At 50.3% G+C, this 27,120-nt stretch overlaps 1 protein-coding gene across 3 annotated transcripts; it reads right to left on the bottom strand.

Moving 5' to 3' along the window:
• Positions 1 to 26,741, bottom strand: LOC134618232 (cryptochrome-1-like). Of its 3 annotated transcripts, none has more exons than XM_063463532.1 (15): positions 26,581 to 26,741; positions 24,008 to 24,171; positions 15,949 to 16,057; positions 15,699 to 15,841; positions 15,358 to 15,542; positions 11,478 to 11,566; positions 10,958 to 11,098; positions 9,828 to 10,139; positions 9,381 to 9,532; positions 4,913 to 5,115; positions 3,781 to 3,879; positions 3,576 to 3,698; positions 3,350 to 3,433; positions 3,147 to 3,271; positions 1 to 2,924 (listed from the first exon to the last, which is right to left on the bottom strand). In XM_063463532.1, the coding sequence occupies exons 1-15, from the start codon at positions 26,605 to 26,607 to the stop codon at positions 2,916 to 2,918; spliced, it is 1,965 nt and encodes a 654-aa protein (XP_063319602.1). In that variant the 5' UTR covers positions 26,608 to 26,741; the 3' UTR covers positions 1 to 2,915. The 3 variants fall into 3 exon arrangements, with proteins under 3 accessions (XP_063319602.1, XP_063319603.1, XP_063319604.1); XM_063463533.1 differs by having other exon boundaries at positions 3,350 to 3,427; positions 26,581 to 26,740; XM_063463534.2 differs by lacking the exons at positions 24,008 to 24,171; positions 26,581 to 26,741 and adding an exon at positions 16,239 to 16,562.
• Between the last annotated feature and the right edge of the window lie 379 nt (positions 26,742 to 27,120).

Genomic DNA, 27,120 nt, shown 5'->3' with positions numbered 1-27,120 from the left:
TTTTCAGGTTGTAACAATTTTAATTTCCTGCCATGAACTTGATCACAAAAAGCCTTTCACATCACGAGGAGACAGAAAGAGCAGAAGGTTACAGAGACGATGGATGGCGTCCGTCTTCGCCTTCGTGAAGGGAAACCAAACATAACAAAGAGCGAGAATAAAAACTTGGATCAACTTTTCCCCCACAGTGATAAAAGCGATCAAACCTAACAATGTTCAGACAGAGCTATAATACAGAAACACTACAATACTAAAGGCCCCCCTCCCTGCCCGATATCAGCCCCCCACGTGACTGCCCAAGGCGAGGGCGCACGACCACGACGCACTAATGCCGACTACTGTACACCTGCCCACGCCCCTCCCCTGGGTCCGGTAATGTGTGAGGATCCGCTCAGTCTGAAGCCCCGCTGCGTCTTCAGTTCTGCACCTGTGCGCTGGACATTTAACCGACTCGAGTCCACATTATGATTTCACACATTCTTTATATTCCTGTAATAGCCAGAAAAGAATTTTAATTTTACCTGTAAAACACCTCAAACACCTGGGCTCTGTGAGGGCGGGGCAACGCTGCCTCATTTCCCACACTTGTTTTATTAACACGTCAAATATCATCAATACTGAGGTCGGTTTGGGCATTTAGGTCAAACCTATATTTTATTATTATTATTATTGTTAGTATGATTGGCCAACAACGCACACATAAACGCGACACAAAGTTCCAAACAGCCGATTTGCTCGTCAGCGATCGCAGTTACACTGCTTAAACAAAAGGGGGCGCTGATATCAGAGGCTGGGATGTTCTCTCCTGGCTAATCATCATGAAGGCTGTGTGTGTGTGTGTGTGTGTGTGTGTGTGTGTGTGTGTGTGTGTGTGTGTGTGTGTGTGTGAGTGAGAGAGAGAGAGAGAGAGAGAGATGTGGACTTTACTACTTTTTAATGAACACTTTTCACAATAAAGGCCTCTGGCTGTTCAGTAGAAGAAGACTTTTATTGTGAAACAGCAGGAAGTGAGTTATCTGAGTTTACAGTTGTGGGTGTGATTACAGTTTAAACACAGGTAAATTAGCCTGGATTCAAACTCACATGGAGCCTGGTCCTTACTCATGTAACTGTACGCAAATACAGTGAAATTACCAGATATTTACAAGTATTTACTCTGTATAATTACTACATTTCCTGTGGGAAAAAAGCATATTTACTGTATATATTTACTGACATGAGAAATACTCGGGTAATCACACTGTAAACTCAAAAGAAAACAGGGTAACTATACTGAAACTGCGCTGTAATAACAGGTGTGTGTATCTTTGTGTCTGTTTGTGTGTGTGTGTGTACATTCTCTGAGTGGGAGTGGCGGTGCTGGTGGTGGGTGGAGGATGCCACCTACACACCCCCCTCCCGTGGACGCCAGCGACCCTTTGTTTGTTGGCCATGAAGCCGATGGTGCGCAGATTTACGGTTTTAATGATCCCGAACAGCCGTGCATGCTTCACGTGTCCTTCCGTGCAGCGCCGCAGGAAACCGTGTGAGGAATGTTGTCTGTGACAGAATGAGGCTCGTTTGGGTCGCCCGTCTCATCGCGTTGACTCAACTTAGTTTTTAGTCTTTTTTCCTTCATTTTTGTTTAGCAGGTTTTTGGTTTTTATAAGAAATCTTAGAAAAATGTGACGCCTTGGAGAGGAGACTGAACGCAGCCATTAGCTCAACCACCACATCTGCAGAAGGAAACCTCGGAGACGATGTGCGGAGGTGTGAGGGGAACAGAGAGGTGAAAATGTGACTGGCCAAGTCGGACCAAACACTAAAGCGACCTCAGTAAAACTGTGGGAAAAGCTGCGAGGACGATGGTCCAACAACAAAAACAGAACAAGTCTCAGATCAGGACCTGAGTGTTCAGCCACGCTTCGCCTCCTCGTGCACGACGGCGTCACACAGAGGGCTAAACGACGCCACGGCACGAAGGCTCGAATCTAAGAACGTCACTGTAAACACGACTCAAAGACCATGAACGGGCTCGGCGGCTTGTTAATCTGCTATAAATATATAAAGACCTCTGACACTCGTGACTTTAATGCGTCCAAATTTCACTTGGATTCGATGTTAGCTGCCGATACAAGTCGAGCGAGCACAAACCAGGCAGTCGAAGGCGTTCCCACGAAGCCAGCGTCAGAGATAAAGGTAGTACGTGTAAGATCCTGTTTTTCTAAACTGCTTTAAAAATGCTCAAAGTTTACTGGAGCATCACCAGGATGTGAAGGAACTCCACATCCAAAGCCCCGGCGTAGCGTGCGTGCGCATGTATGAAGCGGTGAGCCGCGCTCATTTACAGCGTGAAGACACGTGCTGGTGAAATGCTGCCCCAGGTGGTGAAAGGGGGAATCACAACCAGTGCCCTTACGTAGGAGGTTTTCGTGTTTATTAACCCGCTGCACCTCCAGTATTAAAAAAAGGCTTTATTTACACATTCAGGAAGTGAAGTTATCAGGCTGCGTTTGGTGCTTCGGGTCACTCGAGGCGTGGCTCGCGGGCGGCGCTTTAGCTGTGTTTCCCTGTTTAAACCTGTTTGAGTAGAAGAAGACTCTCCGAAGCCTGTGACGAAGGCTCCGCGTTGTAGCCTGGCAGCCGCGCGGCGGTGGCAGCCGTTTAAGACAATAAAGTTTTTATTGGTTTATTTATTTTATTAGAAATAAAGTTTGAGGTCATTTGTTTCTTTGCACATTCCTCTGAGGTCAGAGGTCAACCGACTTGAGCCAACCGACACATTTTCACCTCTGTGTGTGCTCGCTGGGGTTTTCTGTGTGTGAGGAAAAGTAGGAAGAGGAGGAGGCGCCTGTGATTGGAGGACAGGCGGTGGTGTCGGGCTTTCCTCTCTCTGCCGGCTCGATGGACTCCGGACGGTCTCTTCTCCATCTGCTCTAGGTAGCCTGCAGGAGAGGAGACACACCTGGATTATTGGCAGGCAACCCAGCACGCCACAGGAGTTCTTCATATCTGCGGGGTGGAATGCCGCTCTCTCTTCCTGTTTCACACACAGCCTAAATTTCCCTCAACAAGGAATAAGTCCTGAAACACGGGATGCCAGGTTTTACGTGTCAGGACTGTTTTGGCAGCTTTTGGACGGAAGCTCTGCCGAGTGGCGGGCTGACCTCTGCGCTCTGCCGCTGCATTTTGTGCACGGAGCAGGACGCCGGCTCTTCTTCCCCCGACCCCTCACGCTCCGACTCGCGCTCCCGTTTCCCTGTGATGCCGCCCCGGGGGTGCAGAAGGAGTCCTGAAGGGAAAGGAGGAGATAAAGGTCTGAGCCGAAGCTGATGTGAAACACTTCAAATGCTTCCCGCCCGCGGCGTACCTGGGTGCTGAGGCACAGCAAACTCGTGGTAGAGTCGGCTGCTGGTGTTCTGGCTGGCGTCTGGCACTGAGTGGTATCCTGCATCTCACACACACACACACACACACACACACACACACACACACACACACTATAAATACGACATCGTGCCACTAAACTGTGAATCTGACCTCAGTTCAGACAGGAAGCTGCGGCGCCTGATGGCGACGCTGTCCGTGTCATGTACCATGCTGCTGCAGGCGCTGCTGTCCAACGCCGCTGGGGCCGGTCTGTTCTTCGCTGTCAAAGTTGAGAAGGATGCTTCCGCTGCCATTTCCTGTTGGAACGGGGCTCCCCGACACTCCGGGCGCTGAAGACCACAGAAGAAGACGTGACTCAACAACAGAGCTGCCAGAGCGGCTGGAAGCTGGGACTGTGTCCGGAGGCCTTACTGTGTGAACTGTTGGTCCCTGGGTGCTGCTCTCCAGGAGAATAGGCCATCATTCCGCCGTTCCCGTTCCCGTTGGTGGACGGCACTGATGCCAGCAGACCTGAAAGACACACACACATATTACTCGTAACTTTGATAGTTTGCCCCACGTCCTCCCTGCTTCCTGCTGCTTTCTGACCCCGACAGGACCACTAACCAATCAGGAAAGCCTCAGGTACTCAGCAGCAGAAGTTACATCTGGAAGCCTCAGCTGTGTTTTATAAATGCAGTGCACTCAGTCAGGACTCACAGATGCCAGACGACGCTGTACTGCAGCTTTCTACTCCAACACAAGCTCTTTGTCTGCAGGGGTCAGCGTCTTGCCAAAGGGTACTTTGGCATACAGACTGGAGCTGCCAAGGATCAAACCCCCAACTTTCCAATGACCTGCTCTACCTCCACAGTCACCTTTAAAGGAGACTTTCCATCCAACTCTCCCACAGGCTGATATGAGCCCAAAGGTTTACCCAGAATGCACTTGGTTTCCTCCAGCAGAAGATCAGAAACGGCTCAGACACCAGCGCTGGTTGTGCTCGTGTCTTGGACCTTTGTCTTCCTCCACTAACCCGACCGCTCTCTCAGACGGCCGCCCCTCCCTCACCCTTTTACCTGATTGAGGTTTCTTCCTGTTTTCCTCCCTGCTGTCACCAAAGCGCTGCTCGTATGGAGTTCCTCTGTATTATTGTGGGGTCTTTACAATATAAAGCAGCTTGAGGGGACTGTAGTATAAATAAAACTGAACACTGCTGCTACACGTCACAGACATCAAACTACTGCAGGTTATTCCATCACATAAAACCTGTTGGGAGGAGAAAAACACTCCTGCAGAGGAAAAACCAGGTTTGGCTTTGAATGAGTGTTTTTCATGCGGATCTCTCTTGAACTCCTGAAGCTACGACGACTCAAAACTCTGGAAAGAATCACATGAGTGTGTGGACCTGAAAGTTTGCGCAGCATGAAGATAAAACTTGGCCTCATTAAATATTCTAAAGTTACTGATAGCACCGTAGATAAAATCAGCCGATCGGTCTTCCTGGAGCGACCTGGGCGTGCTGTGGTTTAAGGCTAAAGTTTTATGTTCTCTGATCTCGTACCCAGCCCTCTGTATCGGCTCAGCTGCTGGTAGATCTGCTTCATCCTCTCGATGTTGAGCCGGCTCGCCTCTGCGTGGTGCACCATGGGCTTTGGGTAATGGACTCCGATGATGCACTTGGCCGCCGCCTGCACGGACTCTGGAGCGTTCCACGGGTCGTAGATGAACTTTGCAGGAAAACCTCGGAGGACAGGTAAGTATCGTCTGGAAGCAGATGGAGACATTAGACATGCTGGCTTCTGTCAGCAATAGGTGGGGTACAAAGTGCATTGGGGTGGGGGTGATGCAGGGAGGCAAAGGGTTAAGAGGAAAAAATGCCATGTTTGAATGTTTCAGAGCTACCGTCTCAGATATGAGCTGAAATGTGTGTTTAAAAAAACTTTAGCTGCTGCTGTGTGAAGAGCTGGCTGAGGTTTAGGCCTGCAGCCGGAGCACGCTGGTCTGCAGCGCTTCGTGCTTACAAGTTTTAAGGAAGTCAGCTGCTGCAGAACGAAGCTACAAACAAGCACAACACTGCACAGTAAGGCTACAGGACATGAGTGAGAAGCACTGCGGGCAGTAACCATCGCAGGGCGCTCAGAGAGACGTTAATGCTGCCAAACGTGGTGGAAAACCAGGGGCTGTGGTCCCAACAACATTTACTGTGAGCTGGTGTGACGGCAGCCACGCCGCGCACACGCAGAGCGACGCTGCGAGAGCCAATCAGACTGCAGCAAGAGGTCAACATCTCACAACGTGCAGAAGATTCCTTGGACTGTCGTGGAAAGAGAGCCACCTACCTACTGCGCTTGGTCCGACCTTACCGAGTCCGAGGAGGGGACACAGGCGGGGCGGAGGAGAGGGGCGAGTGGAACTGTGGGAAGCGGCACAGTGGGGGCAGGCAGCGGTGCGGCCGTGTGGACGCACGCGTGCTCGACGGACGGAGAGCGCCGTGTCGTTAGAGACATCACTGCTGATTGGTGCCGCTAGGAAGACGTCTACTGCAACACGCCGTTAGAAAGCACAAACTTTTGAGCCCACCCGCCCAACCCCTCCCACCCCACCTGGACCAGAGCCGGCGTACGGTGGAAAAGATCTGCCATCGAGCTTCCCGTCCGTCGCTCAAAGCTCTTCTTCGGTTTCATTCTTCACAGCTGAACAGAAGAGGAAGCTGAAGTTCTCCTGAGAGCTCGCCGTCGATGACAGAAGTCCTCCACCGTACCTCCCTGCTCTGGCCCCACCCTCCCCCCAACCTTCCCCCACCTCCATCCCCTTCAAACAGCAGTGGACTGAGAAAAGAGCTCAAATCTGCCCCCTCTGCCCCTCAGACTGTGGTGGTTGTCTTTTAAGTGGTCATTGGGCCCAAAGCCCCTGCTGACTGTCCTCTCCCACAGCCACAGCGCCACACTCTGGGCCGGCACACTAGGGAGCCCCCTCATTTCACCAAAAGGGACCACAACCCTTTTGCCAGGAAGATCCGCGACCTGCCGGCAGCACGCGGGCCGATGGAGGGCAGCGGGTGGCGTGGGTAATAAGGGCTTTCTCTTCCTGCCGTGTTTTAATCTTTGGTTTATAATCTTTGATGATGTAACCTTCAATCTGCTGCCCACGTTTAGTGTCACGGCTTTGGATTTTCACCTCACACCTACACTGGCAGATATGCAGACATCTTTAAACATAAAGGGTGGGGCTGACTCTCCCTGCTGCATGTGGTTGGATGTTGGATGGATGTGACTCGGTGATGATGGTTGGGGAAAAGCCTAGCCATGCGAGGGCTGTTTATCCTCTGCAGTCAGATCTGTATCTTCTTTGGTCTCGGCCTGTTTTTTACCCTACGTGATGCACATGTGCACTAGTGATCTGAGTGAGCCAGCCGCCGCTCCGGGTCCACCTGAGCCGGCAGGGCTGCATTCACAAAAGCAGAGCGCCACTGAACATTTCACAAAGGGCCTGACGAGGGGCTTTGTCCAGCGCCTGGACAGTGGACCGGCTCGCGTGGCACGGCGCAGGTAACGAGTACCGGCGCCAATCGTGCTTCACTGCGATGGCAGAGCTACAGCTGGTCCAACGCCTCTCCTCACTACCCTCCGTGGAATGCTTCATAACGCTCTACCTAACGAATGCAGGCGAGGCGTTTGCATTTCCCTACCAAGCGGTCAGAATCCCTTTTGACGAAATGAGACGCCACCGAGTCATAAATAGGGATGGGTATCGTTTAGGTTTTATCCGATACCGGTGCCAAATCGGTACTTTTGAAACGGTGCCGGTGCTTAAACGGTGCTCGAACCGGTGCTTAAAGAATGGAGAACACAAACTTCGTCCAAAAACCTCTCATGTTATTTTTAGCAGTCTCTTTTTTTTCTGCAAAATGATAAGAACCGTAACAACATATAAACATCATCTGTGCAAAGATTTATGTTTTTAAAGTGAAACAGTGAAAAATTACAGCGCTGTCAATACATGAATATCCAGACGTTGTACAAAAATGTCCAATTCTGGCACACAATTGGACACCACGCCAGTTGATTTTTTTAGGTATTTAAGAGCAGACATTAATTAACTTTATTAACATGCCTAAAAATGCTTTTTTTAGAAATACGTTTTTGAAGAATTAACCACACATTTACATGGTAATGGGCCTTTTCTGCCATGGAGCGTTTAATTGGCCTCTGGCCCTTTAAACTCTGAGGGGCTGTAACTTTGGTTTCTTTTGGTCAATTTGCATGATTGACACCTCTTTTTAATTGTTTGAGCCAATAGAGTCACAGTAACGATGCCACGTTCACGTTAATTCAACCAATCAGACGTTCCAAGGCCAAAACCCACGTGGGCCCAAATTTACTGCATCTGACGTCTGTCCAGTCACGTGTCTATAGGTGGCTCTAAAATGGAGGTTGTTGACGGAAAACGACTCTGATGCGGCTAGGTAGGCGTGGTAACTGCTGATAATCACATGACTACCGGCTACCGGCGAAAATAACGGAGGAAATCTGGACGGTAAGCCAATTTCTGTCTTAGCGCATTTGCGCCGCTGTGTGTTTTTGTGGTCTTCTTTTGCGGCTCATTCAGTGAATTTTGGTCAGAGTGTGGTGAAACTTGGTGTTTGGAATTGGTGATAGCTCTGGAAGATAACCAGCTTTTCTTTAGCCGGTTACATGAAGTCTGGAGAATTTTGGTTCGCCTTGTTTGTTTAGCGGACTTGTGCGCATTTACATAACTGCTCGTTTAATCATGGCTTGTTTTTGTTGAGTTTGGTGGTTGTAGAAATGATTTATATGACATTTTAGCTGAGATTCAGAGGTTTCTGTGGATACCACACATGTCTGGACTTATATTTCTCACCCCGTGTTATAACCGATTAAACGTGATCTCCTCCTTTTTGCTCGCGGTACCGGGGGCGTGGGGCTTAAAGCACTTGTTGCAGGCTGCTGAGTTTGCATCTTTTGCTGTGAAGTACAGCCAGACTTTTGAGCGCTTCGCCTTGGGCATTTTTAATCTGTAGCTCTGCTCTAAAAGAACGTACGTACCTGGGCCCGCCTACTATCCTTGTAAAGGTAAAATGATTGGCTAGAATCCAAAGTGTATGACGTCTCAAAAAAAAAAAAAAAAAAAAAAAAAGCACCGAAATAAAGCACCGAAATGTGCGCTGCTTTTCGGTCTGGTTACTACCGTTTATGTCAGTACCGGTGCGATACCGGTACCCATCCCTAGTCATAAACCTGCTCAGAGGGTGCTGCTGGGGCGCGAGTGCCTCAGGGCTGCACAGGTACATGAAACAAACCGCCATCAACAACGTCCATCCACGGCAGCCCCGGCTGGAAGCGCAGGCTGCACCTGGGTGGAGGGGCAAGAGAACGGCCAATCACCTTAAAAGCAATCAGCTACAATCTACGAAGGGGAGAGGGACCGCTGAACTTTTCCCCCAACCCCCAAAAATCACAAACAGGGGGGAGTGGAAGGAGGGGGGACGGGGGAGAAAGCAGCAGCAATGAACACGCTGCTGCAGGTACACGTCTACTGATGCATACATGTTCACAGTCCCTCACACACACGCACACACTGTGAGGTCGTTAGCATCCTGGATCCCAGACTAAGTGCTGAGGTGTGAACAGACAGCTACAAACAGCTGATGACACACAGACAAAGACGAGGAGGGAAGGACGCTGGTTTGTTGACTTACCCAAAGATCTGGACGTCCCCTTTGTCCCCCCATCTCTCTCTCCCCCTCTGCTGTCTTCAGCTGACCTGTCCCTGAGCTGACTGTGAGACACTGACGTCATCAGTAACTGGCAGGTTCCATCAGGTGAAACAGGTGTTACTTTTAAAACAGGTAAATCTGTCTGTGCTTCCCCTGTGACTCACTGCGCTCCTCTGATGACCCTCAACACTCTAATATCTGTGCAGTCCTGAGAGACAGAGGGAGGAAGGGCGCCATCCAGGTGCGGGCTCAGCTGTTGGCACCAAGGGGCGATAGAAGGAAAGGTACCCACCTGATGAAGTCCCCGTTGGGGTCGGTGCGCCGGCCGAAGCCCACGGGGCAGTAGCAGTGGAAGAACTGCTGGAAGAATGAACTGCAGGACAGCCACATCCAGCTGCCCGCATTCACGCTCCAGTCTGCATCCAGCAGCAGCTCCTCAAACACCTGCAGCAGGTAACCACAGCCCATTAAAACAGGAAGTGCGAACATAAACCGACACCTGAGTGAGGAACATCGCTTCGTTTTAACTCTGTTGTTTTTATTCCTCGAGCATGAACGGCAGTTACTGGCAAACGTGCCAAAATAATAAGGCCGACACGAAGAAGGAAAAACACCTACGACATTAAACCCTGACGCACAAAAATAAAGGCAGTAATGCGGTCAGCTGTTCCCCTCTGACTCATCGGCATGTTTCAGTATCTGCACGTCATTGCACCATGACCGCTTCCCATGTGCTCACCTTCATTCCTTCCTCCCAGCTGATCCATAGGTCTCCTCTGGTGAGGAAGCAGGCCACGGCATGTCGGGCCAAGTGATGAATCCATCCCTCCTGCCTCAGCTGAGTCATGATGGCATCGATCCAAGGAAAGCCCGTCTTCGCCTCAGCCCACTTGGCGAGCGCCTCAGGATTTTTGTCCCAGGGAATGCGGACGCAGATGGGGTTTCCCTCCATCTTGTCGAAGCGTGGGTTGTTGGTGGCGGCGGTGTAGAAGAACTCGCGCCACAGTAGCTGTCCGTAGAGCGAGAGCGGAGGAGAGCTGTTCTTCTTCACCTGCATCAGTAGAAACATCACAAAAGCATTGGGTTAAAAGCGTTCGGGGGGGGGGGGGGTTTAACTCTTTCAACCTCAGCCATCGTTTTTATAAAAGTGTTTCACTTCAACGACGTTCTGTTGATCACAGAAGTCGGCCACCGTTCGACCGTCTCAGTGGGTTCAGCAGCACCGACCTGAGCCCAGCGGTGACGTCACCGCCCTTTTGGCGGGGCCTTCATGCCAATATTTCATCTCTGATGGTTCAGATCTGACCAATCAGATCACTGCACCTGGCAACAAGTGCACTCATAGCTCACACCTGCACTGATATGCAATGATCTGGAAATAGTAAAATGATATTATCCCTCTTTGGGAATCGCCTTGTTGGGCCAAAAATCCCATTTCATGTCAAACTGCGTTATCTTTGGCTTCATAGATTCACAGATAACGTGTTTGTGTGACAGCCTTCTTTATTTTTAGCTTCTGATTCAAATGTGTTTGTAGTGTGAGGTTGTGTCTGCACACAACAGGCACAACCTCACACTACAACAGAGGTCAGAGTTTAACATTATAAAGACCTCTGGACAACTGTTGCTCAAGAGCACTTCAAAGATTACAGGAACGTTTGTGAAGAAATGAGGGGTGGCTCAAGACTTTTGCACAGCGTTGTCTCGTCTTCCTACTCGAGCCTGCAGCGCCGTAAATATGGAGTTCGTTCGTACAAAAGCAGAGCAGCAGATGGGCTCTGCTTCATACACGTGGATAAATGAGATCATCGCTGCGGTGCGGTCGCACTGAGGCAGCACAAATATGCAACATGCGAGTCTGAGGCCGACCTTGCGGTACAGGTCGGTGAGCTTGAAGTAGAAGAGGCGGCAGGAGAGGCAGCCGAAGCGCAGGTACGGGCTGAGGCCTGTTGGGCTGGCCAGCAGCGAGTTGGCGTTCATCCTCGGACGCTCGAAATTCGCCACCCACGCCTGGAGAGAGAGAGGGAGAGAGAAAGGAGGGGAAGTAAGACGGCCTCGTTAAGGTTTTCACCAAATCACAGACGGGTGGTTTGGAAAGCAGCAGGGAGGGTTTCACACGTCTGTGAACCTGAACTAAAGACATTTTCGGACAGACAAGAACATGAAGAAAAGAAAGCGAACAGTATTTGTTACTAATGCGTTTACTGAAACAGATGAGTGCACGTTTCTTCTACTGTGATGTTGAAGATCTTTAATCTGCCCCATCAAAGATAACAGCCAATGAAAACAGGAGCTGCGTCACTGAGAACTCCTCCCACAGCGCTTCTGCTTAACGTCATCCACTCAGAGCTTTCTGTGACCACAGGCCACCATCAGCTGCAGTACCCACCTTTCTCTCCAGGTGGCGCTCTATCCTGGTCAGAGCCTCGGTCTCTCCTCCCGGCCACACGGCCGATGGCAGCCCCTCCGTGTCAAAGCCTGAAAGAGACGGTTCACCTTCATCATCGTCCTTAGCAGGTCAACCTTCCATAAACACACGCAGCCAATCAGAACTCAGCACCCCACCCACCTGTCTCCCATCCCAGACCTGTTGGATTACCTGAACCTGCTCGCTGTGCCTTTAAGTCACACCTGCACAGGTGAAATTTAAACCCAAGGTACTCAGAGACACAGAAAGAAGCTTCGACTAGTTCAGGAACAAAAGAGCGATGCTCCGTTATTCCACGACCCCGTGGTTAAACGACCCCGTCGGTAAACGACCCCGTCACGACCCCGTGATTAAACGACCCCGTGGGTAAACGATCCCGTGGGTAAACGACCCCGTCATGACCCCGTGATTAAACGACCCCGTCACGACCCCGTGGGTAAACGACCCCGTCACGACCCCGTGATTAAACGACCCCGTCACGACCCCGTGGGTAAACGATCCCGTGGGTAAACGACCCCGTCACGACCCCGTGATTAAACGACCCCGTCACGACCCCGTGGGTAAACGATCCCGTGGGTAAACGACCCCGTCACGACCCCGTGATTAAACGATCCCGTGGGTAAACGACCCCGTCACGACCCCGTGATTAAACGACCCCGTCACGACCCCGTGATTAAACGACCCCGCCACGACCCCGTGGGGAAACGACCCCGTGGGGAAACGACCCCGTGGGGAAACGACCCCGTCACGACCCCGTGGGGAAACGACCCCGTCACGACCCCGTGGGGAAACGACCCCGTGGGGAAACGACCCCGTCACGACCCCGTGGGGAAAAGACCCCGTGGGGAAACGACCCCGTCACGACCCCGTGGGGAAACGACCCCGTGGGGAAACGACCCCGTCACGACCCCGTGGGGAAACGACCCCGTCACGACCCCGTGGGGAAACGACCCCGTGGGGAAACGACCCCGTCACGACCCCGTGGGGAAACGACCCCGTGGGGAAACGACCCCGTGGGGAAACGACCCCGTCACGACCCCGTGGGGAAACGACCCCGTGGGGAAACGACCCCGTCACGACCCCGTGGGGAAACGACCCCGTCACGACCCCGTGGGGAAACGACCCCGTCACGACCCCGTGGGGAAACGACCCCGTGGGGAAACGACCCCGTGGGGAAACGACCCCGTCACGACCCCGTGGGGAAACGACCACGTCACGACCCCGTGGGGAAACGACCCCGTCATTTCACTTCTGTAACCTCTCGAGAACGAGCTCAGATTGGTTTGAAAATAAAGACTGAAGATGAATTATTTTCATGTTTTTTCACCAGAATAAAAAGTTCAATATTTCATTTCTGGACTTTTTTGACATTATTGATCAGAAGTGAAAGTATTGATCAGATCTGCTCTGATGCGGCCCGTCAGTGAACCTGCTGTAGGATGAAGCAGAAACCGAACCCACCGTGTCCCCACCTGCCAAACCCGAGGACGACTCGGAGTGAGAGAGCGGCGTGGGCCTGACGCCACGACTCGTGACAGATTCAACTCTGAGTGAGGAGAAGCCATCAACGAGCACCAGAAGTTACTTAATTGGGATCAGATTAGCGATATATTGGGCAGGTGTGCATCACTCTACACGTGACCTGATAAGGTCAGTGAGCGGCAGCTGTGAGTGGCAGATGGAGGCGGAGCTTTGTGGAGCAGCAGGTTTCTGTGAATGGGGAGCAGACTGTGGATCAGCATGTTCATTCAGGAGCACAGAGCTCCTTAAATGTCTCGGGGTCAGGTGCTCCACAGCAGGTGCTCCACAGCAGGTACTTGCATGAATGGACAGAGACAGATGGCTTCACTCGACTCAGAGCTTTAAATTAGAGAGCAGGTGACAGTTTTGGGGTTTAATTATGGGAGGACTTCTTCTGTCGGCATCAATCAGCTGACTGCAGTCTCTCCTTAAAGCTGAATGAGTCCAGAATCAGATCCACCAGGCTGAAAGCTCTTTTCCTGCATTTAAGACAGCTCCAGCAGAGGGCGCTGCAACAAGCGTTTCATGTCTGTTTGTGGAGCTTCGCTCAGGCTCGGTGCCCAAGTCACAGACAGGAACAAATAAAATATGACAATGAAGTCGAGGGACTCCGCAGAGAGGACAGCTAAGCCAAAGCCCTGTTTGGGGTGGGCTGGTTCCTGAGGTCTGAGAAACAAATCAGTGTTTCAAAGTGAAAAAAGTTTCAGCCAAATATCTTTTATATTATTTCACTCCAGACACACACATCAGCTTTGGATGAATGTGCAACACTCAAGAGCTTCAAGCGTCACAGCTTCACTCAGGAGCCACGTTTAATGCGTCCTGGCCCTTTAAAACTCTCAGGGACAAAACCTGCAGGTGTGAAAGCAGCAGCTGACCGACGGACGCAGTGCAGGAACGCCAACAAGCTGCACTGGAGCTGTGATGCACACAGCTGCCACAGGGGGCGCTGCAGGCCCTGCTCAGCTACACTCAGTGTGAGAGTGTGTGTGTCTGTGTGAGAGTCTGTGTGTGTCTGTGTGAGAGTCTGTGTGTGTGTGTGTGTGTGAGAGTGTGTGTCTGTGTCTGTGAGAGAGTCTGTGAGAGTGTGTCTGTGTGAGAGTGTGTGTGTCTGTGTGAGAGTGTGTGTGTTTGTCTGTGTGAGTGTGTCTGTGTCTGTGAGAGTCTGTGTGTGTGTGTGTGAGAGAGAGTCTGTGTGTGTGTGTGTGTGTGTGAGAGTGTGTGTTTGTCTGTGAGAGTGTGTCTGTGTCAGAGTGTGCGTGTGTGTCTGTGAGAGTGTGTGTGTGTGTGTGTGTCTGTGTGAGAGTGTGTGTGTGTGTTTGTCTGTGTGTGTGTGTCTGTGTGTGTGTGTGAGAGTGTGTGTGTGTTTGTGTGTGTCTGTGAGAGTGTCTGTGTGTCTGTGTGAGAGTGTGTGTGTGTCTGTCTGTCTGTGTGTGTCTGTGTGAGAGTGTGTGTGTGTCTGTCTGTCTGTGTCTGTGTGAGAGTGTGTGTCTGTCTGTCTGTGTGTGTGTGTGTGTGTGTGTGTGTGTGTGTGTGTGTGTGTGTGTCTGTGTTTGTCTGTGTGTGTGTGTCTGTGAGAGTGTGTGTGTGTGTGTGTCTGTGAGAGTATGTGTGTGTGTGTGTCTGTGAGAGTGTGTGTGAGAGTGTGTCTGTGTTTGTGTGTGTGTGTCTGTGAGAGTATGTGTGTGTGTGTGTCTGTGTGAGTGTGTGTGTGTGTGTCTGTGAGAGTGTGTGTGTCTGTGAGAGTGTGTGTGTCTGTGAGAGTGTGTGTGTGTGTGTGTCTGTGAGAGTGTGTGTGTGTGTGTCTGTGAGAGTGTGTGTCTGTGAGAGTGTGTGTGTATGTGTCTGTGAGAGTGTGTGTGTGTGTGTGTCTGTGAGAGTGTGTGTGTGTCTGTGTGTGTGTGTCTGTGTGTGTGTGTCTGTGAGAGTGTGTGTGTGTGTGTGTCTGTGTTTGTCTGTGTGTGTGTGTCTGTGAGAGTGTGTGTGTGTGTGTGTGTCTGTGAGAGTGTGTGTGTCTGTGAGAGTGTGTGTGTGTGTGTCTGTGTTTGTCTGTGTGTGTCTGTGTTTGTCTGTGTGTGTGTGTGTGTGTGTGTCTGTGTGTGAGAGTGTGTGTGTGTGTGTGTCTGTGAGAGTGTGTGTGTGTGTGTGATGTCAGACACACAGCCTGATCATTGGTCGATCTTCGCCTGTTTGTTGTTGGATTTTGGTTTTAGGGCGTGGATGAATAAGCACACGGAGATTCTGATTGGTGCTTCAACTACGAGAAACGCTGTCGGCCATCTTTGTGGTTGTTCTCTCGTGAGTGTGTTTGTTTTCTCACCCAGCTCCTCCAGCGAGGGGACGCCGTACTTGTCCCCGTGGTCCTCAGAGACGGGCGTGACGCAGCGCCCCATCAGCGTGTCCGTCAGCATCTCCACGGGCATCTCCGGAGGATCCAGCCGGCTGATCAGAGTCTGGAAACGCTTGTAGGTGAGCGGAGGCTGCCCGCCGTTCAGCTCGATGATCCTGCGGAGAAGCAAAGAGGAAACTCATGACACATGACCGTGATCATGTGACCTCAGGCTCCATGACGGTTTGAAACAACCCTCCCTGAATGTCCTCACAGCGTCGCTGTGTTCTCAAGGGTCCGCGCCACGGTGTCGTTAAATAAAGTTCACTCACTTGTCAAGGTCATACAGGGTGTGCGATATTTTGACGATGACCTCCACGCCCGCCTCCATGGCCAGCTTCTTGATGGCGGCGTCTCTCTCCTTCCCAAAAGGCTCTGAGTCGTATTCAAAGGTCAGCCGGGAGATCTTCCACTCCTGAGAAACAGAGAGAGAGAATTCCCAACAGGCTCCGGGAGCAGCAGAGCAGAGCGCCCTGGTCACATGACTGCACTAACCCCGGAGTAGGATTTCCTGTGTCTCACCTTAAAGAGCCGCGGGAACACGTTGGCTGGTTGGCCCCTGATGACGAAAAGGCGAGAGTTGAGCTTGCGAAGGCTGGCGTCCAGATCCTCCAAACACTGGAGAAGAAACCTGAGGAGAGACAGGAGGACAGAAACGGGATGCGTGAGAAAGCGAAAATCATTGACCCTCGTCTAGGACAGGAACCCAGGGATTCCCAACACCTGCCCCCTCCCCCGCTGGGCCGCAAAGCTGGAAATGCCCTCTCAGAGTTATCCACTACGAAAACACGTTAGTAATAATTACAGCTCACAGGAAGATGTTGGATCCTACAGGTGAAACTCGCGCTTTTAAAACCCGACCCAGATAAAAATCATTTCACTGTAATGAGCCAGGCTGTGATCCACAAATCCTCTCAGCTGCCCCCTCTAGGGGGCGCCACAGCGAAACCCTGAGAAGTTTCTTGGTTTTTGGAAAAGAAAGCGTGCATTCATGTGTGTAGTGTCTGAACTCCATGCAGTCACAGCTGATGAGCTCTGAGGGCGTGCTGAGGTTCTGATCAGGTGTGACTGCAGGTCCAACAGACCAGACAGAGTCTGATCGTTACAGCTCCGTCCCCCCGTCTGACCCCATCGTTAAACCGCCAAAGCTCTGCCTGCTCCCAATCTGTGTGCGGCGGCACGTGAGCGCCTGCACACACTCAGCCAGGAGGTTTTATAACCACCGTCTGCTCTTTTTATAGCTCGGTTCAGTCTGCGGCCACTCGGGCCTCCGAGCAACATGAAGTCTGATTTCAGGAGAATAAACCGGCCCGACGTCGACTTTACGACGAGCGCAGAAACGGCTCGACCAAGGCCGCAAAACCAGCGCAGTCATCAGATTCAGTCAGTCAAACGCAAAAGTCCACCGGACCTGATGTCCAAGAACGACTGTGAGCGAGCTAAAGACGACGGCGCTCACACAGCACAGCGCTGTGGTTTCTCTGCAGTCGTGTGTGCAGCTGTGTTTCTGTCACAGGAGGCTCAGTGCTGCCCTCAGTGTGGCCTCCGTTATTCTGTGCCTGAATCCATGGAAGTGAAACACGTTCTGATCACTGAGGTTTCTGCGTTTTCAGACGGTGAGAATAAAGAGGACAACGACCAAAACAGTGAAGAGGCTACGAGCCCGAGTCCTGCGCACGCAGGGAACATCCTGACCCTGAGCCACGCGTCTGCATTCACAAAGACAAACAGCAGAACGGCGCCCCCTGGAGGAGGAACGCTGACAGTAAAAGACTGTTCTGAGGAAATCCTCGTTTCCATCTCACTGGATGAAAACCAGCCAGACGCTCGGCCCCTTCGTGCCATCAGCTGTTAGGTGTGCGCACGTGAGCACCCTCATGAGCGTGCACGTGCAGAGAGTGAACCTGTATGACCACGTGCACTCAAGCAGGCAGGCATCTTTGATGGGGAAGCTCGCACTGCTGCTCACGTATAGGGAGGTGCTGTGTGTGTGTGTGACACTGTATGCGTGTGTGTGTGTGTGTGTGTGTGTGTGTGTGTGTGTGTGTGTGTGTGTGTGTGTGTGTGTGACACTGTATGCGTGTGTGTGTGACACTGTATGCGTGTGTGTGTACAGCCATCCTTATATAACTGTTCTGGCCTACATCTGTCAGAGCAGACACACTCAGCTTCGACCGCTCCACAACACAATCCCTTAGCCCAGTAACCTCATTCCTGTCTGAGCGCACACACACGCGCACACACACGCGCGCACACAGAGACACACACGTGCACACAGACATGCGTGCGCGCGCACGCACACACACACACACACACACACGCACACACCTGTAATGAGTCACAGGCTGAATCGAGAGCAAATAGAAACACTGTCCTGACTGGATGAATTTGGTGCTTTGACACTTTCATGGAAAACTTTCTGCATAATTATCATGAAATAAATCCAGACGTTGTGTTTTCCCTGATTCCTTCAGCACGAGTCACTCTGCAGGCTCACACTTTAACACTTCAGCTGACGATTCATAAGATCTGATCAGCTGGAGGCCTGAACGGCTCACAAACTGTAGTAACCCCATCAGGTGTTGGAGCTTTGTGCGTAACACTACATCATTGTCGTCCAGGAGGTGTGAGTTGTAGAGCATTTGTTTCTCTGTCAGCAGTAACAGGAACACAGACACTACAGGAAGTCAGGTGACAGAGTGAACTCTGACCTGATCACTCTCATCCTCCATAGGCTCAACGCCACAAACACGTTTAAGAGCACAAAGACCCTCCCACTGTGTTTGGGTGGGCTCATGCGCTGTATATCTCCAGCTCTAGTTGGAGTTCCAGGCTTGGTTCGGTAAGCCTGGGTCCACGTTAGATGGCGAGCACCTAGGGGTGGGTGGTATAAACGGTATAAATTTGGCCAACGGTAGAGATTTTGACTATACCGCTCTACCGCGATAGCGCATGTTGATGGTTCATCAAGCTGCGCGTGTTTTGGTCGAAAGCATTGCAGCGGCTGCAAACATCATCTGCAAATTATGCCGGGCGGCAGTAATAGCAAAGAGACAAAGCACTTTTGGAAGATGGGGAAAGCCAAAAACTGTGCTTCCTCCACTTCCGTACCATTGATTCATTAATGTTGAATTCTCTGGCAGCTGCTCTATTCCCATGTTGTTGCAGTATATTAATGACTAACCTGGTATTGTGGATGGATGATCTCAGTTGTTCTCCTGACTGAAGTTTGGTCCGTTTACAGCATCCTGCCATGAGATTGCATTTGTCCCTAACCATCAGGAACCCTCACGTTAACTTTTATCGAGTGGAAAAAAGTTAGCGTTCATCCTCCAGCTTCACTGTGTTTATGCTAACATAGCTGTGTCGCTAGCTACCACGTAGCACATCATTATATACCAGCTAGCCCAACTTCAGTAACCGTACAAACGTCACTGCTGTTTAGTTTCATGTCTTCATTTATGTTGGAAGTGATAGCAGAGCTGTACGTTTGAATTTTTCAGAAATCTCTCAGTCAGAACATGCTATATCATGTTTAGGTGGAAGCTAGCAAGCTAACTTCCTGCTAACTTCTAACTCAGTTAAATTTAATAAATCCTGTTTTCTTGGATGCCTGGATGTTAAACTTAATTGTTACACCTGGTAAAGCAGCAACGCTGATCATTTTATTAAAAATGAAAGAACTTAGACAGTGTGTAACTCTCAGTGATGCCGCAGTGTTCGTTTGACTTTGGGACCTGAAGCTGACGGAGTTTAGGACCCAGATTACTCCGCGAGGCTCCTGACTACGGTAGCTGTAATGCTCCAACAATCCATCCAGCTGTGCGGCTTCGTAGCTTAGCAAAGTTGTACTAAAACATTTTTGACAGATTTCTGCGCATCGTGTAGCACATAAAATCGGTTCGAGGTCAGTAAGCACAACCAGAATTCATACATAAGGCACACTGTCGATTTTTGAGAAAATTAAAAGATTTTAAGTGCGCCTTATAGTGTGTAAATTACGTTATACAGAAGATATGATATGGATTTTAGGCCATATCGCCCAGCCCTACGAGCACCATCACAGACCTGAAACAGATCAGGACTCATTCCGGAAAGCTTCGCAGCCCATAAGCAGCAAGTCCAGTTTGACAGTATGGCAGCTGTGTTTGACGAGTCAAGCTCGTTGGCTCTTCATCAGGGAGAGGTAGACTCAGGCCGCCAGCCTCACTCAGAGGGAACACTCGGCATGCCCGACGCTTACGTAGTTTAACAGACTGTTATTTAGTTTGGTGCTCCTTTATCTTTTCCTGCTCCTCCAGCATCGATCAGCTGTGTGAACGATTGAATAACAGCCACGTGGGAAAGCCTCCCCTCATGTAGGTCACCATCACATAACCGCTCATAAGTTTACCGCACTGGCACACTAACCTACATGTCTGCACAGACTCTCACATTTCCCTGAAAACGGCAAAATATCTGGTCCCACATTAACAGGCCACTGCTCAGCCTCTGCACTCACACGGCGCTGGTGCACGCTGACTGCTCCGCCTCTTCGGTCCTTCGCCAACCAAGCAGAACCAGAACCGAGTGGGGAACTTGAGCACGTTTCCATAAAAATAAGGCCATATACAAAATGTGACACTTTCTATTCTGACCTACACATTTGGGACAAATTTCTTTTCTTGACATCAATTTACTCTTTATAGATTTAATCTTAGGAAGACAACGTCCACTTACATCCTGGACTTTTAGGGATGGCGTGACTTTTTAAACACATTTAGATATAAAGGGAACTTTAACATGAGCCAGTTGTGACTGATTAATAAACACAAAGAGGACTGTAGTTAAATGAAAGATGCAGAACGTGTCGTGGATGTGCCGGTGGGTTTCTGGCTGAGCACAGCAGCAGGGGAAGCAAAGCTGAACACAGTCCAGAGAACCACTGCCAACAAATAAAGAGTGAAATATAGAGCCGAGGAGGAGCAGAGCAGGAGCTGAGCAGGAGCGAGCTGAAGAGAAGGAGGAAAGGAGCCGAGGAGGAGCAGTGTGAATGAGACGCTGCAGGCTGGTGAAGCGGAGGCAGACTGCGAGAAACGTTCACTGTTTTACAAAAGTGAATTTAATCCAGTGGTTCTCTGTACAGCTGTGACGTCCCTCTGAAAATGCAGCAGCTGAGCGGTTAACTCCGTTTTTACACTTGCTTTATTTTAGTTATCCAAAACATCCAGACTCTTCTTCTACAGCACTTAAACATACAGAGTGTAAAACCTCTCAGCAGCTCAAGTGCATAATTCAAGCTATGGTGGCTGCTACAGGACAAAGATGTTTTAGTCTGACACATTAAACTTGGCCCTTTAATGACCACCAGCGTGCTTCTGAATCTGGATCCACCCCCAAGTGTTTGTCCCGGCTGTGTAGGCTGGCAGCCTGCTGTTTACCTCAGCTGTCAATGCACGTGAGCAGCATCCATCTTTATTTACACAGTCACAAGCTCACTTCTGACCAATGACAGCGATACTGAGGTGAGCTTTTGAGGACTCGCTGAATCAGTAAGCACTATTGTTAGCCAGCGTTAGCCTCTGTTCGCTGGCTTTAGCCTCTGTTAGGTAGCGTTAGCCTCTGTTAGGTAGCGTTAGCCTCTGTTAGCCGGCGTTAGCCTCTGTTAGCCGGCGTTAGCCTCTGTTAGCCGGCTTTAGCCTCTGTTAGCCAGCGTTAGCCTCTGTTTGCTGGCTTTAGCCTCTGTTAGGTAGCGTTAGCCTCTGTTAGCCGGCGTTAGCCTCTGTTAGCCGGCGTTAGCCTCTGTTAGCTGGCTTTAGTGAAACTTTCTTTGAAGTGGATGCAACTTTGTTGGACTCGAACTCTTACTGAATAAACTTTCATATGATTTGAGAATATAATCAAACGGTTTATTGGGGGAAAAAGTGACTTCTACGATACTACAGCCGAATATTAGCTGCTATAATGTTAGCTTATAACCAGCCGTGGTTGTTGAACTGGCTCTCTAGAGACGGGAGGATCACATGTCTAATCTGCAGACAATAAGTAATTGTGACAATATGGAAAATAAATGAGCAGGTTTGAACTGGTCTTTGTGTGTTAGAGCCCTGACTTCAGCTCAAGACATGAGGCTTGAGGTGAAGAGGATGATGTTTTATCCAGATGTCTGTGCAGGTTCGTCATCCAGGTCATGGGGGTCTAAGGAGCTGCAAAAGAAAGCGACTGGACTTCAAGTTTCTTGAAGACGTTTAATCCAACAATAAAATATATGATCCTTCAGTCTGAAGATGGCACACGAAGCCTACGACCTCTCTTCTCCTCCACCTCTGCTGGAGGGTCTCTAACCACATACGTCAACATTATTAGTGAGAAGGGAGACGTCCTTCAAATATGGTGGGGGAACATGGCGGCTTCCACAAACGGCCAAGTATTTTGCATATATTAAATATAAGTTGATGGGAATGAATCAGTTTGTTGGGAGAGTAATTACACACTAATCTATGTATAATTATGAGCGCAGGATCCTTCTTCTCTTAAATATGTGATTGACACATGTTTGTTATAATCTGTGTTTATTGGTGGAAAATATAAAAACCTTTATGATCTGTAAAGAAGTCGTTTGTAAAACTGAACTAAGTGTTTATTCTGTCAAATCTTAGGACGTTTCAGCTTAGTTTGGCTTGTTTGAGTGAAGCCTGCAGCACAGATTAGATCTGGGTTAACAGTAACCTACATCTCAGGCAGCTCTCTGGTTTCAGCGTATGGTTATCCAACGTGATCGTCTCTGACCTCTATACGACGTCCTGCAGCACACGGAGGATGTGGGTCGGGAACACAGAAAGCTTCAGAGGGTTCTGTTCCATCAAGTTTACTTTCAAACATCGCTCGGGGGCGGAGCCTCAGGTGACTCTGCTCATTCAGGAGATGGAGCCATTTAATCCTGGCGTGACTCGAGGTTTCAGGTAAAGATAACGAAGCTAATGGGATGATGGGCTGCCATCACAGAGCTGCAGGTGTCACAGCAGCTGAACAGACATCTGCTGGCTCTCATTCATCTGCTCCCAAAGCGGGACTTTAAAGCTCAGAGCAGCTGACTCATAATAAAAGCAGGTTTCTGGGCTTCAGCGACGGCACACTTCTAAGCCACAGTCTGCAGATTTAGTTTAAGACGCAAAAACGAAACCTCAACAAAATAAGCTTCCCCCTTCAGAGTCCACATCCCCTCAGCTGCAGCACAAACCTGCGAGTCCTTCTGCTTCTCCTCCGCTTACGACTGACTCAGAAAAACCTTAAATGTGTTTGTTGGTCACATGAACAGAAACGGCAGGAAAACGCAGATTTTAGCTGTAACAACACAAACTCACTGCTATTCCCTCTGCTGCCCCACCGGGAATCCTTTGGAAATTCTCCAGGTTTTCATCCCAGGTCCCTGCATCCTGTCTCAGACTCACGGCAGGTTTTGATGCCACGCGATCATAAAGTGAATATCCAACACAGGAAAGTACGACAGCTTTAAAAACTCGTGTCTGAAAACATCAAATAAGAATAAAACTTGTCTCACTGGCATCAAACACACTACCAGCAGTTTCTGCGTGAACTCTAAACTCCATCTTTTATTAATCTTTATTCGTTTTTATTAGTTTGAATGAAAAATGTCCGTCTGGGAATTTCTGGAAAGTTTCTGGAAATCAGTCACAGAGCGTCACCCATGTGCACTTCCTGTCTCGATGCCGACACCGCTGACCAGTTTACACTTTTAGCATCGCAGTCAGCTGGATACGAGCGGGTCACTGCCTTCAGGGTGGATCGTGCTGCGCGGCGACCACAAATAGCAATTCAACCCCCCCCCCCCCCGGTCTGCACGTGAAGCCGCTTGGTCTGACCACACGCAGCCTGGACAGCGATCCTCTAACCTACTTCTGCTGTAACCTGCTCATCGCGCCGGCTGACCTCCTTTCCCGGGATTATGCAGGAGTGAGCGGCTGTGAAAGCAGCTGAGTGGGCGTCTCCGGGTGAAACCCGGCGCAGAGAGACCACCGACCCACAGAAAAAAAACGTCTGCCGTTAAATAAAACTCATGTGACTGACATCAGAGAAACGCTGACATCATGCTGCCCCTTAAGGAACTGCAGCTTCGCCCAGCACCGGTCTGCTCATTTCCTCCTGCATAAGGACAGGACCACCAGATCGTCATGGAAACACGTCAAGTTTGTCACACGCACGCGGAACAACGAGCAACATGATTACTACACTTGTGCTGTTATCAGGAAGTTAGAAGTATAAAGATATGATTTTCTGTCTTTACTGAAGACTCAGCGAGATGATGAGAAGCATGAAGTGTTGCTAAACAACACGTCGCTCTCTCACCGTGTTTCTCAGTAAAGACATGAATGATGGAAAAACAGAAACGATTTAAAAACATCCATTTTAAACTCAGTTTCAGCATCAGATCATTTGAAGTCCAGTTAACTTGACTTTAATGGTTAAAATCTCAGGTTCACGCAGAGCCGAGCATCACATGACCAAACACGACCAAGCGTCCTGATAGGACTCAATAACAGATTAATAACTGATAATCTGATTGTAACTTAAATCCTCTTACCTCCACCTGTTGACCCCGACGTTGGATGAGCCCGCGAACCACGGGTCCAGGAAGTAAACGCAGCGCACCGTGGCCGCCCCTTGGACCGCCTCCCGCAGAGCTGGGTTGTCATGGAGACGGAGGCCCTTCCGGAACCAGTGGATGGAATTTAGGGCCATTTTATTCTGAAAGGAGAGGAAACAGGAAGAAGCTTCGGTGAGTCTACTGAACCGAGCGGTGGAAGGCGCAGCTCGGCGAGCAGTGGCGTGGGACGGGGCCACAATAGAAGCAGGCTTTTATTTTCTACTGTGGGTAGAAACAGTCACAACAAGCTCAAAGCACAAGGTTAAAAAAATCTTCAAACCATTTCCTGTTTCCTCACTTCCTGTCGCGCCTCATAATCTGATATTGATCTTGATAACTCATCACAGAGTTCTGCAATCAGACTAAAGAGCTGAAGGACGGACAGCACCGACCCCCTCTGTCGCACCTGTCCCACAGGTGCTCGCAGGGATCCGTCAGCTGTGAGAGAAACGGTGAGCAGAGTGTTTACCTGCTGAGAACTTAACCCGATTACTGACACTGAAACATCAAAGCAGCAGGTGAGCTTTACCTGCAGCGCCCACAACTTTTACTGCCTTTTGTTTCGTCTCAGCTCGTTTTCAAAGGTGAACTCGCCGCGCTCAACAACAACTCAGAGCCTCGAAGACTCACGACGGACTCAGAGCGCACACAGAGCTGTGAGACATGGACGCATGGTTAGCGTGTGGTGTTTGTCTCCACACCTGGACGTTTGCTGCACGCCTAACACTGCACACCTGTTTATCACACACACACACAACATTATTTAGAATGAACTTTCAGGTGCGGCTCTGGGTCAGGTGTTCAGTCAGGTGACCCAGGTTGGTGCTCGGACCAAACCTTTCTGTCTGTGTGGACAGTTTAGGGAAGAACAGCTTGTATTTGGCTCAGGTGTTAGAAAGCTCCACCCAACATGAGGTGAGCTCATTCTTTTGAAATGTTCACCTGTCACAGAAACACGCTGGTGCTGGTAAGGGAGGAGGACACTTCCTGCTATCTGCTTGCTGCTAAAGCTCCACGGCGTTCAGGACTTCCTGTTACCTTTGATGCACCTGCTCGTTGCACTTGTCACCAGCCAATCAGGTCCGCTGACACATTCTGTGGCAACGCCTGCCCTGCGGCGTCTGAAATAGCAACGACAGTCAGTTTGCCTGGCACCGAGCGAGTGCCCGCCAGCCAGCCGGCAAACAGACACGAGGGGCGCCTGTGATGTAAACAGTGTCATCAGCGTGGAGGAGATATTTCAGCCAATCACAAGCTGGAGGCTCGCTTCAGAGGAGGAGTCGGAGTGTGGTGGGCTCATTTTCACTGAGGGCACAGTTTTACAAAGATGTGTTTCTTTGTTTTATAAATATTTTGAGTGTTTTTTTTTTTTTTTTACATTGAGCTCGTCTCAGAATTTTTTTTTTTTTTTTTTTTTACTGTTCTGCATGAAAAACATACAGACGACACCAAAACCAGGAAACCAGAGCAGCTCAATCACCCCTCAGTGAGTCCAGACTGCTTCCATGCAGGCTGATTTGAAATAAACGTACAAAGACAAAACAGAGTTTTTAACTGCTGAAACTTATTGAGGTCAGATCAAATAAAACACTAATCCAAGCTGACCCCTCCCCCAGCTTTAAGCAGCATCATCACACTTTCAATATCAAGAATATTAACAATGATGACGACAATCCCAGGGTGCACCTGGGCGAGGCAGTGCCGCTGGGCTGCAGGTCGGAGCTCCTGCTGCTCCTCCTCAGCAGCAGAGGAGACGTTCCTCCAGATGTCCCAGACACTCTAAGATTATAATCTGAGCCTGGTCTGTAAACTTTTCCAGCTGTGCTGCGGGTCTGCACTATGTCCGGCTTAAGGATCATCTCTGGGACGAACCTTCTCTTCAACCCGCAGCGCCGCTCCGACTTCCTCCTAACAACAACACAAACTTCCCACTGACCCACTTTCCCCCCGACTCAATCAAACATTAGCAGACAGACCCCCGATCAGCACACAGACCCCCGATCAATCCAGCACAGGAAGCTGCTGGTTCAGAGATCAGCTGTGGGATGAATCCTGGGATCCAGGTTGTGATGCCTGCGGTCAAAGCTCCGCTCTTGTGATTAGTCGGCGGATCTCAGACGTTTCTGACCTTCAGGATGTCCAGCGGCTCCAGCCTGAACTTCTCATCCTCACACTCAGCCCACGCGATGAAGATGAAAACATAAACGCTGAAGCTTTCGGCACGCCAACAGGCTGAGATGCGTTCACGGACTCTCCAAATGGAAATTAGGTCACGGAGTTTTTTGTGAATGGGCTCTCCGCCTCAGCGCAGCTCCGGCTGAATAAAACCGGTGCGAATCCAAACCACATCCACCTGCCTCTCACACACCGGGGAGACCCCCCACACACCTGCCCGGGACGGCACACCCGTTACGGCCCCAGAAACGGGGTCACCGGAGCGGAGCTTATGTAACCGGTGGCGCTGTTTACGCCGACCTCCGTCTCCCCCCAACCCGCACCCACCCGCTCACCTTGTGCTGGCTCCCCGGAGGCGACATCTATGTGAGGCCCAGGGACGGGAGCATGTCTTCGGGCAGAGCGGGGAGCTGTGCCGGGGTATATGTGTTTGAGCGCTGGGTCCCTCTGACTGTCTGCACCTCGAGCCGCTGCTGCGCTACTTTGTTTCATAACACTTTGGCTCAGTGCGCATGCTCCGCCCTCTTACCCACAGCTCAGGCTGCGTTCATGGACCGATGGAAAAAAGAGCACCGAGAAAATAAATGATTAAAGTCATAAAATAAATGAGGGGCGGTCAGCAGGAGGAGCTGAAGAGACGCTGCAGAAGCTGCCTAGACTCAAAGACTCAAACTCAGGAGAGTGGATTTCTACAAAGGAGTGTCTTGTTGTCTTGTGATGGACAGGTGCGAGGTTATCGACGGTTCCAGCCTCGTACAATAACGATGCTGTATTACACACCACATCAGTTAGTTTCACACGAGGCGTTTATGGAGGACACAGCAGCTCGTCCTGAAACCACAGCTGTCATCTCCACATTTCCACTAATACGCTGT

Source organism: Pelmatolapia mariae, linkage group LG20 (genome assembly GCF_036321145.2).
Source record: "Pelmatolapia mariae isolate MD_Pm_ZW linkage group LG20, Pm_UMD_F_2, whole genome shotgun sequence".
Lineage (NCBI taxonomy): Eukaryota > Metazoa > Chordata > Actinopteri > Cichliformes > Cichlidae > Pelmatolapia > Pelmatolapia mariae.
This window is presented reverse-complemented; position numbering and strand designations above follow the sequence as displayed.

Coding starts and splice junctions, on each gene's coding strand:
- LOC134618232 (XM_063463532.1), bottom strand. CDS start 26,607: ATGTCGCCTCCGGGGAGCCAGCACAAG. Junction 15,842..15,948: donor TGTTCCCGCGGCTCTTTAAG/GTGAGACACAGG, acceptor TCTGTTTCTCAG/GAGTGGAAGATCTCCCGGCT. Junction 3,699..3,780: donor AGGGACCAACAGTTCACACA/GTAAGGCCTCCG, acceptor TGTGGTCTTCAG/CGCCCGGAGTGTCGGGGAGC.